General features: G+C 39.8%; 2 protein-coding genes across 3 annotated transcripts; both read left to right on the top strand.

Annotated features, from left to right (window-relative positions):
• Positions 1 to 296: 296 nt before the first annotated feature.
• Positions 297 to 8,726, top strand: LOC129177820 (mitochondrial fission factor homolog A-like). Of its 2 annotated transcripts, XM_054769321.1 has the most exons (8): positions 297 to 441; positions 4,562 to 4,783; positions 4,870 to 5,045; positions 5,120 to 5,205; positions 5,282 to 5,452; positions 6,486 to 6,561; positions 6,730 to 6,795; positions 8,076 to 8,726. In XM_054769321.1, the coding sequence occupies exons 2-8, from the start codon at positions 4,567 to 4,569 to the stop codon at positions 8,244 to 8,246; spliced, it is 963 nt and encodes a 320-aa protein (XP_054625296.1). In that variant the 5' UTR covers positions 297 to 441; positions 4,562 to 4,566; the 3' UTR covers positions 8,247 to 8,726. The 2 variants fall into 2 exon arrangements, with proteins under 2 accessions (XP_054625296.1, XP_054625301.1); XM_054769326.1 differs by having other exon boundaries at positions 6,730 to 8,227.
• A 662-nt stretch (positions 8,727 to 9,388) lies between these two features.
• zgc:110269 (probable flap endonuclease 1 homolog) lies at positions 9,389 to 16,525 on the top strand. Its single transcript, XM_054767197.1, has 11 exons — positions 9,389 to 9,702; positions 10,100 to 10,166; positions 10,259 to 10,361; positions 10,489 to 10,543; positions 10,619 to 10,680; positions 10,756 to 10,892; positions 12,560 to 12,620; positions 12,706 to 12,837; positions 12,908 to 13,053; positions 13,158 to 13,302; positions 15,828 to 16,525. The coding sequence occupies exons 1-11, from the start codon at positions 9,621 to 9,623 to the stop codon at positions 15,879 to 15,881; spliced, it is 1,044 nt and encodes a 347-aa protein (XP_054623172.1). The 5' UTR covers positions 9,389 to 9,620; the 3' UTR covers positions 15,882 to 16,525.
• The last annotated feature ends 330 nt before the right edge of the window (positions 16,526 to 16,855 follow it).

Raw genomic sequence — 16,855 nt, 5'->3', positions numbered from 1 at the left:
TTATTTTCATTGCCGACGTGTATTGACACTATTTGCACGAGTGAAACCCACTTTAGCCCTGGCATTTTGTTATCGTTTTATAATGCGATTATTTACATTTTTCTTTTACTAAAAATCAACAATTTTATATTTTTTATTTGAAAAATACCATCTGAAGCCAGAATATATTTGTTTACTTGAGCCACTGTCGTCATGGTTTTGTGCGCTTTTTTCGTGACCTGGCCGGCGCCTTTGCGGAGCTTCTAAGATGTAATACTCCACCTCCGCCCGGTCGGGCACACCCGGTGAGTAAAACAGCGATCCCGTCACATGACCAGTTTAGGTGGGCGGGGCGTGTATTTCACTTGTCCTGCACTGTTCCGGTTGATGCTGTCAAGATTGTGAAACAAACCGCCATTCATTTAACCCATGATTCTTTAAATTGGTGCTTCCAATACAAAGGTATGTAGTCCTCGGTTTAGATAATGTAAAGCGTTTCATAGCTGAGGTTTTGCTGGACTGCCACTGGAAATTAGCAATAGTCGTCTAGTCGTCAACGTATCTTAATCTGTGACGTAGTGATAAACATACCACATATATTTGCTGGGTAGAAATGACATGCTAACCACCTTCTAACCTACATGCTTGACATGGCGTCTGCTTCTTTTCAAAAGACGTCGAGGTCATATGTGTCACCAGCTAGTCTTCATGTCAGCGTTATGTAATTCTACGTAGAGCAAAGTGAAATGGTCTTTCTAAACTTGATGTGTTTTATGAAGGCCTCGTGTCATTGCATATATGATTAAATACCTCCCTCAAGGCGATATGACTTAAAGACACACCTTAATTCTTTAAATTAGCCATCATGCTAATCGGCTGTGGAGATGGGATGTAGTACTTTCATAATTTACAAAAAACTATACAACGAAAGACCCCCCCCCCTTGTAAATGCTGTAGGTGTCGATCATAATCAGGGGCCTAGAAATGACACAGTCTCCATGGCTTCTGGCTTTGGGCATGAGTTCCGCCGACACTGGGGAGCTGCGGTTCACTGAGGGGAAATGGGAATTCCAACATGCTGTATACTGGGACATTCTGATGCAGGAAACATGATTAGGAACGCAAAGCACACCTCCAAGATGATAAGTGTCTTGCTGAGGAAGCTGAAGGTGTTGGAGTTGCCAAGTATGTCTCCTCCACACCTGAACCCAATTGAGCACCAGTGGAGTGGAAGAGGATTCCAGGAACAATCTGTGTAGCTCTGGTGGCTTCCAGGCCCAAGAGCATTAAAGCAGTACTAGATAACAATGGTGCTCACGCTAAAATATTGACATGGAGGACACAATTTGGACATGTTTTGTGATGTGTACTCAACTATTTTAGACAATAATGACTCTGTGTCGAGTCATTTTCAGAGGAGTAAATCTATACAGCTTTCCAAGATGTACACTCACTAGTCTAACCTATATATTAAGTTTATTGATATATTGTCCCTTGAGAAGCAATAATACAATGTTCACTGAAACGTGAGCGGTGTACTCACTTTTGTGAGATACTGTGTTTGTCCACTTGCGTACATCTCTCATCCCCTCTTCATTATTTCAGCTACACTTTTATCTCTATTAGAGATACTTTGATGAAATGAAAGGAGAAGCGAGCTTGGATTTTATTTACACGGCGGATAACACTGCAGTGTACTTTATTTACAAAGCAGATCTCCACTCAAAGTCCAAATCGGGTAGCAAGCGACTGGTTTCTCACGAGCTACAGTACGTGTTTGAGACCCCTGACTTATGCAAGCTCCTTTTAGAAGATGCCACCCTCATCTGGCTCGATTCTGGTGGTCTGAGAGTCTGCTTACAAGTAGGAGATTAACTGGAAATAAAATACCTGAAGCTTAGGAGTTTAATTATGGCATAGATCGTTACGGAACTCAGAGGTCATGGTTGGGAACTAGGAGAACACCGGTATTTATTTTAAGGAACCTTTAGGGCATCTTAGAGCAGGGGTTCTGAAAGGGTCTCAACCTGGGAACCACATTTTCCAACTGTCACTAAGGTGCGGCCCAAAAATAACCTATGTCATTTTTTTTTTTAAACATTAATACACATAATTGTATGTCTAAAGTGCATTTTGGAGGAATTGTTTAAGGCATTTTATTTAGGAAATGAGGAGGAACATAACTGCTTGCATATATGAATGCATAAATTAAAATAAAATCTCAAAATTGAACTAAATAAGACCACTAAATTCGATGTTTCACTTATAACTGTGCAATGAGAATACAGAAAGGAGGAAGATGACTAAATTATGTCTCAATTTTACTTTAAAAAAAAGTCGGACATGGGTTCTATATTACGTCTTTTAACATCATTTCTAACAAGCTGTCTGAACCACCCAGAATGGAGCCACCAGTTACGAATCCCTGTTTTAGAGGCAGCTGAACAACAGGAACATTGGCAAAAAGACAAAGGCACTTCCTGTTTCCCCCTATGGACTTGATGCCCACTTCCTCTGCCTCCATCATCACTTTTATCCATTATTGGGTGGAGTATAAATAGGAGCATCCCAAGAAAATAACACGGGTATCTGGATCTCAAAAAGTCTAAAATCCAGTCCAGTCGTCCCTGGTTTATTGCAGTTATTTGGCGATGATTGAATTTAGTGTGAATTGAAGCAGGATTCAATATTAATAAACAGAATATTTTTGTAGTTAGAGCATAGAAATTCTGTTAATGACTTTCTAAATACGGGTTTTAACATTATTAGGGCCATGTACTGTAGACATGAAATAACACACCTATAGTCACATTTACACTCCAATTATTCTTTGTTTACACCACATTGCCCAGACTAGACTACGGGATCACTGCAGGGACATAATAGACAGCTGCCGCTAGCATTGCATGCTACCGAGCTACATATTTAGCCTCTCCAATTTACTTATTCTAAACTTAAGTGTTTCAAACGGAGTGGGGAAGAAGGACTATGTAAGAAGCCTAAAATGTATCCCTTCCACACGGAATGGGAGGAGAACTTTTTTCACTCTATCATGTCGGACATGCCATGGCTGACTCCATGCAGTGTGAAGGTAATGTCATGTCATGTCATGTCTTACCAATGTGACATTACTGACACCTGGTGACCAGAATATTACATAGAACTTGCCTTTCAATATTTTGTGAGTAATAATAGGCCATAGGCAACCATGAAACCACAATCATATATTAATTGAAAAACTGCAATAGAGTGAGGGAGCGATGTTGAACTGCGATGTGGCGAGGGACGGCTGTGATTTGAATTTACAACACTGTTTTTATGCAGACAGAGGCGATAGTAAGTACGCCAGAACTTGGAACACCTGTAGGAATTAGTTGTACCGACTGCCAAGGCTTGATCGACCTCCATTTCTGCAGAACAGCTTTAAATCTTTGACCCCTTTTGTGGTCGCTGAAACAGGACGTTTTGTATAATTCTGAAATACACATTTTTTTTCAGTTTTGGGTAACCTTACCTTTTTTTTAACCTCTGGCACTTCACCATTGTACCATTTCAAGCTATTTGTTGGACTTGAACGACTTGAAATTCAATTAATAACTGGAAAAATTGGTATTGTATTTATACGTTTTTTTAACCCCGAACGCGCTATCCCAACAACGTGCTTTTATGTTTTTTTGCGCAAGAGGCAAAAGGAGGTGATGACGCAACTCTCCACGAATGGATTTCACTTCAGAGCAGTTTTTAAGCCGTAAAAATGGGCCACAAGTGCATTTGATAAGAGTTCGGCGGACATCATGTGGATGGAAGAATCACACGTGACTGGAAAGAGGAAGTGAGAGAGCGTGGAGGAGTGTAGCGTGCAGAAGGTTCCGCATTGTAGGGAGGTTTTAACGCATGCACACACACGTGCGCACACAGTTCAGTTCCAAATGTGAAAATTGTAAATAGTTAATGGTGTTATATTTGTATATAAATTGTTATTTTGATGTAAAGCATTGTTTATGTTTATTTGAGCTGTCACAAAATCAAAGTGAAAGTTATGCTTGAAATGTATCTTTTTACAAAAAGCTGTTTTTCTCCCTTTTCTAGTCAGGAAGTGATATTTTCTTGAAACGTACCTATGTTCTACTGCTGATTACTAAAGAATGGAAAACGGTAGAAACAAACTTTGTTTTGTTTTTTTCCTCATGAGTGTAATCTTTCTTGGTATGTTTATGTTTATATAGCCATAGAACACAATATTCTGTGTGCCTTGAAAGACCAGTCAAAATCGTCTAAAATGGCCGGTACTGAAGGGGTTGTTGTTTGAAAAATGGCTGGGATTGAATGAGCTAGAAGCTTTGATTTGTGACGACAATATAATGATATTTGCAGATATATTTTTTATTCTGAGTTGCAAACAAGTTGTTATATGTTAATTCACAGTAGAGAGGCTTCTGGTGTTTTAGTTAGGCTAAGCGCTTTGTATTCCATATCTTTTGCTAGTATGGATGTGAAATGGGTCTTAATTGTATTAATTATGGTCTTTGACTTGGGTTTCAGAATTGTCCTCATCTCTCTCCATGTTTGAATTCTCCCACAGACTGGATGAGTGGTCCATCGTTCACCTCCCCCTCTGCAGAGGTGGCTGAGATGAACCGTATCCACTATGAGTTGGAGTACACGGAAGGCATCAGCCAACGCATGCGCATCCCCGAGACCCTCAAGGTGTCCGCGGAAAACCAGGGCTGTTCTCTGCCATCCCAGCAGCCCCTGCACACTCATTCAACTCTGATGCAGGTGCCTGAAAGGATTGTAGTTGCAGGTATGGTCTGACATGATTAAGTACATGAATAGAAATAGTGCATACAGAATAAGGCATGATGAAACTGTGGACCTTCTGCACAACAGATGACGGGGATACACAGTTCTCTTGTCCCAGAGACTTGGACCTGATTCAGTCCATCCCTGCAATGGACCTCCTGGACATGAAGGCCCCACCACGTGTTCTTACTCTCACCGAAGAACCACTGGACTCCCTTGAAACTAACCAAACATCCAGTTCACAGAGCAACCCAAGCAATGCAGTAAGAGGAAAAACCTTGTTTTTGTATCTCTCTTCATAAGAATTATATTCTAACCTTGACTGTATCATTCACAGGCTCATTCTAGATCGCGAAGGGAACGCAGTGCCAGTGAGTACATATCTGGTCGCCACAGCGCTCACATTAGCAGAGGAGACGTAAGGTGAGGACATGTTTGTGTGCTATCTAGCTTGAAAAAATCTCCTGTCTTCACTTTTTCTCTCCACCTGTCTTGACAGTGTGACACCCTCACCGATCGCCCCTCCAGTCCGCTTGTGTCCCCCGCTGTGCTCCCCTGAGGATGCAAACATCAACCTGTTCACAACAGCGGGCTTCCTGTCTTACATCCAGTCCACAACTCGCCGGGCCTACCAACAGGTCCTTGAAGTCCTGGACGACAGCCACCGCAGGTGATTTTTATATTGTTTTGATTGAGTCCTGAACATTTATTCCTACGTAGATTATGCACAAATTTTTTTTGTGGGTGTCGTTTTAGCATTACTTTGGTGACCACATACACTGTGTACTGTAGAGCACAGACCTCCAACAAGGTATTCTTGAATTAGTCCGTTTGTTTAGATGCTGACCAAAATGTTGTGGATTCTTCTTTGTCTATATGCCACCCCCGCTACAAAGTTTTAGATTTTTAATTCTGCTAATTTTGTATGTCAGGGGTGTCCAAAGTGTCAGCGGCACATTCTAAAAATGCAATTAAACAAGAAAAGTAATAAAATCAGCAACAATGGACACCCCTGGCTTAAGACTTTCAAAATTGGCTTAGGACTTTTGCACCGTACTCTATTAAGCCTTTGTAGGGTAATTAATGAAGTACAGTGGAGCCTCGAAGGTCCGTTCCAGACTTTGCACAGGACCATAATGGAAATTATGTCAAACTGAAACATCACAAAACCTTTTAGAAGTAACATGTTAACTTACAAGTGTAAAAATAAGCTAACTTAACTAATATTAAGCCTTAAAAACAATGCAAAAAAGTTAGCGTGAGCTCTTGAGACGAAATCATAATGCAAAGGTGAGTGATGATGCCTCACATACACACAAGTGTAAACATAAATTCACCACAGTACAGAATAAAAACACTGGCATAACATACGGTGTATATTCGTCTGGCTGGGTCTTCTTTTGCAATAAGTGTTGAACTGAGCTCTCGAGAGGGCCACTGACGTCTTGGCGGTTCGAATGCCCAAGTTTTGTGTGACTTGTACGACCTCAGGAGCATTCACCTTGAGAGGTTCCGCTCTACTTGGAACTCACATCACCATAGACAGTTGTTGGAGTATATTGTTATGTTTGTGTTGTTAATATTTACCAATGATGTATCAATGTGTGTGTTTTTACATCCACGGATGCCTTCATCTAGTTAATTAGCTTTGTATTTGTTATTTCTGTGTTTACTCCTTTTTGTCATTATTTGGGACTTGACAGGACACACCTGGATCTCGCCTTGGAAATGAACCCAGATGAGTCTGGATTAGTGGATGCCTCCTCGTTACGACGACAAGTAATGACTCTCCAGCATATATAACATACCTGCATGTTTTACATAGAATGCCCCTAATATACACTATAATGGTCACAATGTTATTGCATGTAAGGTTGAGATGAATACAGTGCATTCTTCAGGTACACAAGCGTAAGTAAGCAGATCTCCCATCATGTGACTTCTCAGATCGTCAAGCTGAACCGCCGTCTGCAGCTGCTGGAGGAAGAAAACAAGGAGCGCTCCAAGCGGGAGGTGATCCTGTATTCTGCAACAGTTGCATTCTGGCTTATCAACACCTGGGTTTGGTTCCGCCGCTAAGACGGAAACACCCAAAACTTTGAGGGCCAAAGCAATGTCTTGTTACAGATGCATTCATGATTGTACTTAACCTCAAAAAGCCACCACCGGAACAACATCAGCAGTATCCTCCATCTTGGTTTGTAATGCTTTCATTGCAAATGATTGGAACTTAGCTATGAAACTTGACACTAGGTACAATAGTGTTATTGTACAATGCTACTTTTTCTTTATAACTCACACTGCGCCAGCGGGTGTTACACCGGTGACTGCCATCAATGTGTATGGCTAGAGCAGGGGTGTCCAAAGTGCAGCCACATGGCCATTTGTAGCCTGCAACTGTTTTTTTATTGGCCCGCGATACTTTCTAAAAAATACAATTAAACTCAAGAAAACTCAAAAAAAAGCAAAACCAGAAGCTATTTGATTTGAAAACTTGAAACCGTTGTACTGGATTCATGCTTAGCACATAGTAGATAAACTAACAAATGACGCATGTTTATCGTAGGGTTGGGACAAAATATGGAGATTGTACTCATATCATCATAACACAGTCCTCCCTTGCTACATCGCAGTTCGAACATCGCTTTCTCACTCTTGCTGTTTAGTGGTTGACTATGGCCTATTAGTCCAAAAATATTGACAGACAGAGGTTATATGTAGCATACTGGTCACTAGACATCGGTAATATCAAATTGATGGGACATGATGTTATATTACATTTCCTCTACACTACATTGAGTCAACCATGGCATGTCCGACAGAGTGAAAAAAAAGTTCTTCTGCCATTCCGTGTGGCAAGTGGCAAGTTTTGGGCTACTTTGTCCTTCTTCCCCACTCCGTTTGAAACCCTTTTAAGTTTAGAATAAATAAATTGGAAGCTAACTAGTTAGCTCGCTAGCATACGCTATGCTTAAAGCCGTGGCCGTCTCGTGGCCCTGCAGTGATCCCGTAGCATGCGCGCATTAGCATTGTGGAATAGTGTAAAGGTGACTAATAGGGGTGGTATTTCATGTCCGAATAATCTACATTTCATACAAGGTTTCTATGCTGTAACTACAAAAATATTCCGTTTGTAATATTGAATCACACTTTGCGGAAATCCGCTTGTTGCGATCGCGTTTGGAACCAATTAACTGTGATAAACAAGGGATGAGTGTTTATGACAGCGGATTGGTTTTAGCCTTTTTAGAAAATTAAAACTAAAATGACTCCCGCGTCCTTTGTTTTTTCAGTCTGTGGCCCTTGGTGGAAAACAGTTTGGACACCCTCGGTGGAAAGTAAAGGTAACATTAGATGGGAAACAAGATTTTACTTTGGCAGCAAATGTTTTGGGACCCCAGCCCATGGGTAAAGCCAAAGTAAATAAATACTCTAAGTGTCAAAAGTATGATGCCCACATCTAAAGATGCCATAACCTTTATGCTGAATGTTTGTTGTGTTCTGCATTACCCCAAATCTGTGTACAGTAGTGATAAAGGGTGCTGTTCCTGTTTTGTCTTTGTTTTTCACTTACTTCTTTGACTGTTACAGTGATGTAAATAATTCACTTCATTGGCTTTAGGCAATTGCAGGAGAACTTGAATCATTCTGTTCACAGTTGGAATGTGATTTCTAAACTTTTGACGACATACAATTTCCCAAAGCTGGATGGAAGCTACCTGTACTTTTGTCATCTCCATACAGTATTCTTACAGCTGTTGTTTCTGTGACAGTGTGTTATGGAAGATATTGATGTCACTGTATTTTATTTTTGTAAATTATTATTTGTATTTATTGTTCCAATTTACAACCACATGGTTTATTTATTTCTTATCCATTTAGGTGTTTTCATGTATTTGTAAAACCTTGTATTTGTTGTTAGTAAATGATTCATGCTTTCATAAATGGACGTCAATTAATTCTCCCTGATTTTTGTGCAACGCTACCCCCTACTGTTGGACATGAGTATTTACTAGTAGGCGCTTGCAGAACTTTATAGTTATTCTGATTTGAGACGAACAAAAAACACGACTTTGATTTGCCTTTAGTTTGTGGAACAAACTTTTTTCACTGTTCACAGTCGGTGTTGGGCGATACTGCACATTTTGGTATCGATCCGGTACGCGTTGAAATACAAACTAAATGCAGGGCCAGTATTGCTGATACTGATAGTTATTTCAAAAATGTTCAAGATATTTGAATGTGTATCATTTTTAAAAAATACTTTGTTGATCATTATTATGATAAAAAAAAATACAAGACAAAGATTTGAGGCAAACTAAGCAAAGATATTTTTTGTCAACAAAGTGAACTGTTTATGGTCAAAACAATATTAAACAGGGATGTTGAAAGTGTGGCCCATGGGCCATTTTTGGCCCACAACAATTTTTAGTGGCCCTTGGCACATTCTAAAAATACAAAATAAAAACAAAACTGCCAAATTTGAAACAAGGCGCAGAGTGAAAATGTTGATATCAACAATACTACTACTAATACACACATTCGTGAAAATAAGACACCTGAAACTAACGATATCATGCTATCCTCTACTAGTGTGACAGTTTGATTTAGCGTACGTCGATTAGTCATGCCTGGAGAGTGGGCCGCAGGGACGGTGTTAGATGGCGTTCCAAAAAAGGGACTGTTACGGTGCGGTTGGCTCTCCAAAGAGCACAAATAGGAGTTTTTCTCTAGCAAAGAGTGACACAAGACGCCTCGCATGATAACCGATATCGTCGATATTTGGCTCTACCTGCCCACCTCGAGTAGATGCTAGCGCTAATGGCGCTGATGTTGCAATGGGGATCACTAAACTGGCAGATTTGATTCGCTGGGAAGCTCCCGGTGCCATTTCTCACAAGCATCTCGGCGACTACACAGGTAGACCATCGTTCCGACGTCTGGATCACTTTACATGCTTTCTTCGTTGCCATGATTTCGCTATCATTAGCCACAAACTAACTTGCTAAATCTGCATACAAGTCAGTTCTGTTTGTTGTTGACGTTACTTCCACGCCTTCTTTGGTCTCTAATATCGAACAATACTGTATGATTACAGGCATCCTAGTTGAAAGGACGTATTTTCTGGTTGTGACAACACATTTTAACCTAAATGACATAAGGAAAAGGCTTCTTGAGACGTCATCTGTACTAGAAGTACAGATGACGTCTCAAGAAGCCTTTTCCTCGATGGACAACTCCTGTACGACTGAGAGCCTACACAGACTAAATGACATAATTTGACATCAGTGCTGCTGGGCTTCTGTTCCCTCCACAGGAAAGGTAATAGCTGTGGATACATCCATTATGTTGAACCAGTTCCGCACAGCGACACCATCACTGAGGTCTCTTGAAGACACACTCAATCTTGCATATAATGAACACATTCGTGTTTCATTTCAGTGCGTTATGATAATACCTTGTCATATCTCTGCAGCCCACTGACTGGTCTCTTCTTTCGCACGCTCACTCTTTTGGAACACGACATAAAGCCTGTGTTTGTGTTTGATGGAAAGCCTCCTGGGGAGAAGCTAGCTGCTGTAAGTTACACTGCAGCTTGAAAATTAAGTTTAACGATGAAATATCAAAATTCAACAAACACGAGAGGATCTAATGGATCAGTATTGTGAGACAGAAGACAACTGTTTGTTTTTTTTCCCCTTGCAGCTTCAGAAACGAGCCGAGGCAGCAGGTTGGCACTCCCCTAACCACTTGGGCACAGGTACAAAACACAGCTTTTCAAGTATACAAACAGAATATATCTTAAGACCATTCACATTTTTTTTCCTTCCCCTAGCGTCACTCCAAACAAAAGACGCATTCCATCTCCTGAAGCTTCTGGGCGTACCCGTGATCCAAGTATGACCTTCATAATAATTATAATAATTTCAACTCTGTCACTTATTTCTGTGTTCTATTTTTTATGTGTTCCAGGCTCCAGGAGATGCTGAGGCTTTTTGCGCTTGGCTGGTGAAACGGGGCACTGCAGAAGCTGTGGCATCAGAAGACATGGACACGCTGCCATTTGGAGCACATGTTCTGATTCGCCAGTTGAACGCAAAGAGAGACAGGTCAGGGTTGTGTCATAACTGTACACCTTAAATGAGTTTTCATATGCTGTTATAATATGCTGCTAATGCATTGCAGGGCTAAGTGTACTATATGTATAAAGAGTGGATCCTCGCGTATTCACCAAGCAGCGTTTGTTGATCAAAATGTTATTTTTTCATTTGTGGGTAGACCTACTATTTTGTGCTTATAATCTCCATAATTAGGCCGTTTATTGGTTTACTGTAACTTCAACATCTTTATAGTGGTTTGAAAAAGTGTTTGCCCCCTTCCTGATTTCTTTTTTTTTGACGTGTTTGTCACACTTAAATGTTTCAGATCATCAAACAAATTAAAATATTAGAGAACCCCCCTTGTTTGCTGGAGAACAGGGATCTCCCCTGCCCCATATGGCAGTCAAAATGGACACGGAGGATCGGCCATCTGACAAAATCAGACGCACACAAAAAAAAAAAACCCTGCAGAAATGCAAGAGCAATCAAAGGATTTGGAGGCACGTTTATTAGGGGTGTCACGAGACACCTAACTCACGAGACGTGACGCTGCATGAGATTGGGTCCACAAGATGAGATTTTAACATTAATTTTAAGAAAAGTACAATGAAATAATATGATTGGACAAACAAACTTTTATTTAACTGAGTCAGAAAACAATGCAGGTGCGTTTTGAAATGTTTGAAGATATTGTCAACATTTTTTGAGACCAAAAAAACACAAATATATAATAATAATGATAATTATGACACTACAGCTCACTGTTTTTCTCTTGTCTTCATCTATTTGCGTCAGGGATGTCGAGCTGTCCTTTGATAGTTATAATAAAAAAATCTGTATATAATCTAAAAAAATCATTATACATATATTAAAGACAAATCTTTGTGTTTTTATTAGTTACTAGTAATGATGGGTAGACGAGGCCCCTTGAAGCTTTGCGGCACATTACCCAAACTGTATGGATACTATGTTACTGTGTTGCTCAATACTGACACCTGCTGGATCTTAAAGGGTGCACATCGCTGCCTACAACGATGGTTATCAGCTTATTTTGTTGAGTCCGGTTCTCGGCTTTGTGCTCGGTGCACGTTCACATAAAAGTAAAACTTCAAAATAGTTGTTTTTTCATTTTGAACTCATATTGGTATATGTTTGTATATTTCTTACGTATGCCTTTTGAGTGGTAAGTTGCTGTGTGATGAGTTTAGTGTTGTTTGTAAGATGACACCATGAGTCAGACTGTTATATTGACTACTGACCTCCTGCAATTTCCAGTGGGTTGAGAAGCTCGTCACAAGTTTTTTTCATAGCTCATGATTGGCTCCTGGTCTTCACAGACTCGTGCGCGCCACAATATGCCATTTTAGGACACGGACACGTGCGTTTTATACACCGGTATTTATGGTACTCATGCAAGAACTGCTGTGACATATACATTTGCAAATACTGGCCGAGTTAATATGAAACCTGTTGGTTTGCATGAATTTGGTAATTTTGCGCAACTCTAAGGTATATCAATGGATCATAAACGCAAACAATAAGTAGATGTTGAGTGCACAAATATCCAGAAGTCTGAAAAGCAGGAAATCTAGCCTAGGGACCCTTTAAAGTCACAGAATAAGTCCAAAGAAATTGAATCAAATGTTTTATCCATTGATGCTTTTTTTTATTTCCAGTGATATTGTGGAATATTCCTTACCAAAGCTGTTGGAGGTACTCCAGCTGACTCACGTGGAAGTAAGATTAACACGTAATTGATACTCGCTTTTGTTATATGTTTTGTTTGTTGAAATTTGATCCCTTTTTGCTTGCCCGCCACCAGTTTGTTGACCTGTGCATCTTGCTGGGATGCGACTACTGTGACAAGATAACAGGTTTTGGTCCCAAGAGAGCGCTGACGCTGATCCAGCAATACCGCACTATCGAAGATGTTGTTTTGCACATCAACAGAAAGGTACAATATCTGGCTGTGCTTTGCTTTGGTGGTGTGAGTTCGTTTTAAGATTTGAATATCTGTGCCACAGACCCATCCCGTGCCTAATAACTGGAAATACAAGGAAGCGCGGAAGTTATTTTTGGACGCATCACAGACAGACTTGCCTGAGGTGACGTGGTCTGAGCCAGATGAAGGCGCTTTGGTTGAGTTCCTGCGGCGCACCACATATGCCAAGTACGTGTGCTACCAGTACTAATCAGTATAAGAAATGCTAAATGAAAGAATCCTGTCTTTTTTCAAAGACAGTTAAGCGTGTACTCATGTTGGTGTGTTTTTAGGGAGAACAGAGTCCGTCATCGCATAGAGAAGTTCAGAGAGATGCGGGAGACTAAGCGAAAGAAGAGGGAAAAGGAGCGGGCAGCTAGACAATACAGCCAGACCCGTGTGGATGACTTCTTCAAAGTTCTGAGAAAGAGAGCGCAGGTAAACATTGCTGAAATGATTCCAAGTTATACAGTAATGCCTTGTTTATCGCAGTTAACTGGTTCAGACCTGACCACGATAGTAAGATGCCTTATTTATAAATCAAATATTCTTGTAGTTAAAGCACAAAAAACCTGTTTACAAACTTCTACATATGTTTTTTTAATACTTTTAGAGCCCCGGAGACATAGAATAACAACCCTACAGCCACCTTTATACTCATATTACCCAGTATAGTGATATAATCAGAGAAAATAAGCCATTTAAGGCGTAAATAAGACTAGTGCTCGTGAATGGTTCAATAAGTGGCTTCCGAACGTTTGGACAGGAAGTGACGTTGAGGATTCAGAGTTGAGTTTTCGCTGGCGTACGGCCACAACAGTACCCCGTTTTATGATTATGATGAGGATGATGAAGATGATTGTGCCTGTTGTGAGATAATTCCAACCTGCAATAATTGTTGACAGTAATCAAGTCTGGCGTGTGTGTTAGTAGGGACACCTAGTGGCCAGTTTAGACAACAATTCATCAACGTCCTTTAATCCATCCATCCATCCATTTTCTATACCGCTTCTTCCTCTTTAGGGTCGCGGGGGCATGCTGGAGCCTATGTCCTTTAATCCCTGTATTTGTATTTGAGTTCATTTAGTCATTTTCATGCTTGAAAATGCTTAATTTAGGCCAATAATACGTAAATTTTTTAAAAATAATAGACTCAACCACGAAGCAGTCATCATTTATTAATACGTTTTTTTAAAAAAACCCATAAGAGTGAAGGCGTAATGTTCGAACCGTGAAGTGGAGAGGGACAACTGTAATTCAAACTTTCTATTTCTTCTCATTTTTGGTGAGATAAAGAAAACAAATAACAAATGTACCCCTAAAATACCACACTTTCTTGTAATAATGATAATAGTGTATGTAAATAAATATGTATGTGATATATTTGTTGGCGGTGTCAATTTATAGCATTAATTGTGATATTTATTAAAGTTGTTTTTTCTTTAACTTCACTGTTTCTGTATGAGAGTTGCCAAGGCAGCACTTGGGACTAGTCTCAAATGCAGTAATCCCTCGTTTATTGCGGTCAATTGAGTCCAGACCTGACCGTGATGAGTGAATTTCCGCAAAGTATGATTCCATATTTTTAAATGGAATATTTTCATAGAGCGTAAACCTCTTTACGACCTACTAAATACGATTTGTAACATTATTACAGCCCTGTAGACATGAAATAACACCCCTAGAGTCACCTGTACGCGCATATCCATCCATTTTCTATGCCGCTTATCCTCACTAGGGTCGCGGGTATGCTGGAGCCTATCCTAGCTGACTTCGGGTGAGAGGCGGGGTATACCCTGGACTGGTCTTATGTGCATATTACGTGCAAATTAGGACGTGAAGTGACGTCGAGGGTTCAGTTGAGTTTCAGCCTGGCGTGGATTACGATCGCAACAGTAGCACGTGTTAGAGGTTATTGTGCCTGTTGTGAGTTTATTCAAACCTGCAATAAACGCCTGTTGTTCTGGTAATCAAGTATGGTTCGTGCGTGTCTCAGCGAACGTTACAGTAACATTATTGACACTAGTGACCAGTGTAGATTACCAGAGTCATCATCCCAGAGTCTTGTAATGTGTCTTCTGAATGCCTTATATTTGTATTTTAATTCATGTAGCCATTTTTATTATGCTTGAAAATGCTTAATTTAGTAACTTAGGCAAAAAAAAAAACCCGCTAAATTTGCTTAAATATGCATTTTTTTTGCTAATAATAGGCTGTATTCAATGACGAAACAGCATGATTTATGCATTCATATATTTTGGAAAAACCGTGATGGAGTGAAGCCGCGAAATTGGAAGTGGCGAGAGACGAATGTAAATGGCAAGGACTGCATCTGATCAAGTTTGTTAAAAACAGTAATTTTTTTTATAAAGCCACTTTTTTTGGTTATATATCAATCTTTTGATGTGCCACAATAATGTCGTGAATTTTAATGAAAATAGCTCAAGGTGAGGGTTTTTCCCAGCATTTAAAAAAAAGATTAATTAGATCAGTTAATTACAGATCATAATTAATCTGCTTTTTTTTAAATCTCTTGACAGCAGTAATATTTGTTAATGTACTCCCAAGGGATGGACATAATAAATGATAAACTATTGTTCCGTCTAAAGACATGACATCACCTGTGGGATGTTGAGACCTCCACAATGACACATGTCCTCCAGGCAGCAGTATTCTGCTTGATACAGCACTAGCATTAAAACAGGTGTTCAGAACATTCATAGGGTGTTTATTCTATCCCCTTTAAAATAATGTTTTAAAAAAAAAAATCATCAACCAATAATAATGAAATACCCATGCCTAATCTTTCTCCCAGCATCTTAAAAGTAAGTTACGCTACACAACTGTAGGGGGAGCCCTGGGGCAAAACAAAGCCAATTGTTCTGTACCGCTACTTTAAAAGAAATAGACATTTAGAGCAAGGTGAGTTTGTTTTAACCATTCTTCTCTCCTCCTTCCTTAAGCCCGTGGAAGCTGCTGACTGTGGAAGCAGCAAGAAAAAGAGAAAGACAAAATGAGGCTGTTGCCATCAAGCATGTGGAAGTTGTAGTCTGCCTTTGCACATGTCTCAAAATCATGAACAACCTCATTTGAATTCTGTTTTTCACTTGAGCAAAAATAATGTGCCTCAACTGTAATGTGCAAGTCACATTTCTCGACATACCTAAATGGTTAATTGATTTTTTTGTTTTGTTTTATGCTTCGTACATGGCAAGGTAGTTATTTTTGAATTGTTTTTGATCCAATTGCACAGCGGTAAAAATCAGGCTTTGTGGGGCTAGTTTTATAATATTATCGTCTTGTCTCAGTGGTAAAAATGCATTCATGGTCAATATTTTTTGGTCCAGTCAGCAGCCCCCTGCAAAGATACCAGGAAAGGCAGAGCAAGTAGTGGCTGGCTATGAAAGAGGGCAGTGTGAGCGCTGTCCGGGGGGGTTCTACCAAAGCCAAAAAGAGACAGGGGATGTCTCATCACCAGATATTCAACTAGCACCTGCTGTGCAATCTGTGCCAAGGCACAGACCAGAGACTTGAATTATTAAACAAGTGGAATTTTGTTATATATGAAGAACATAGTAAAATGTCAAAATAACAGTTGTAAAGACTACATTGTTTTGTTATATGTAATGTTAAATACTGTTAAACATGCCAAAAAATTAAAATCATGTATATTTTGACTTGTTTTGTTGTTCTTTTTGTATGTTATATTGAAGTACATCCCACCCAAAAAGGAGTAGGAAGAAGCAAAGTATATTTAATCCTCTCCCGTCTCTATAGCTCAGTAATGACTGCTAGTTAGTTCACTTCCTGTGTTTAACATGTAGCAGGCTACCATTTGCAATAGTAAAAGAAAAGGATACATAATATGTAATGGAGTACGCATATAGCTTATTCAGCAATATAAAAAAACACATTGGTTTAGTTAAACCCGCTATATTTTACCGCAATTACTTGGCGTAAAGGACGCTCGGCATAATTCTAGCCAAAGGGT

This window comes from Dunckerocampus dactyliophorus, chromosome 2, assembly GCF_027744805.1.
Source record: "Dunckerocampus dactyliophorus isolate RoL2022-P2 chromosome 2, RoL_Ddac_1.1, whole genome shotgun sequence".
Classification (NCBI taxonomy): Eukaryota; Metazoa; Chordata; class Actinopteri; order Syngnathiformes; family Syngnathidae; genus Dunckerocampus; species Dunckerocampus dactyliophorus.
Note: the sequence above shows the minus strand (reverse complement) of the source record. Positions and strands in the feature narration are given on the sequence as shown.

Bases quoted from the DNA above. Each gene is read 5' to 3' on its own strand.
- LOC129177820 (XM_054769321.1), top strand. From the start codon at position 4,567: ATGAGTGGTCCATCGTTCACCTCCCCCTCTGCAGAGGTGGCTGAGATG. The intron at 5,046-5,119 runs GTAAGAGGAAAA...TATCATTCACAG, and splicing joins AGAGCAACCCAAGCAATGCA to GCTCATTCTAGATCGCGAAG. The intron at 5,453-6,485 runs GTGATTTTTATA...GGGACTTGACAG, and splicing joins CTGGACGACAGCCACCGCAG to GACACACCTGGATCTCGCCT.
- zgc:110269 (XM_054767197.1), top strand. From the start codon at position 9,621: ATGGGGATCACTAAACTGGCAGATTTGATTCGCTGGGAAGCTCCCGGT. The intron at 10,167-10,258 runs GTCTCTTGAAGA...ATATCTCTGCAG, and splicing joins ACAGCGACACCATCACTGAG to CCCACTGACTGGTCTCTTCT. The intron at 10,681-10,755 runs GTATGACCTTCA...TATGTGTTCCAG, and splicing joins TGGGCGTACCCGTGATCCAA to GCTCCAGGAGATGCTGAGGC.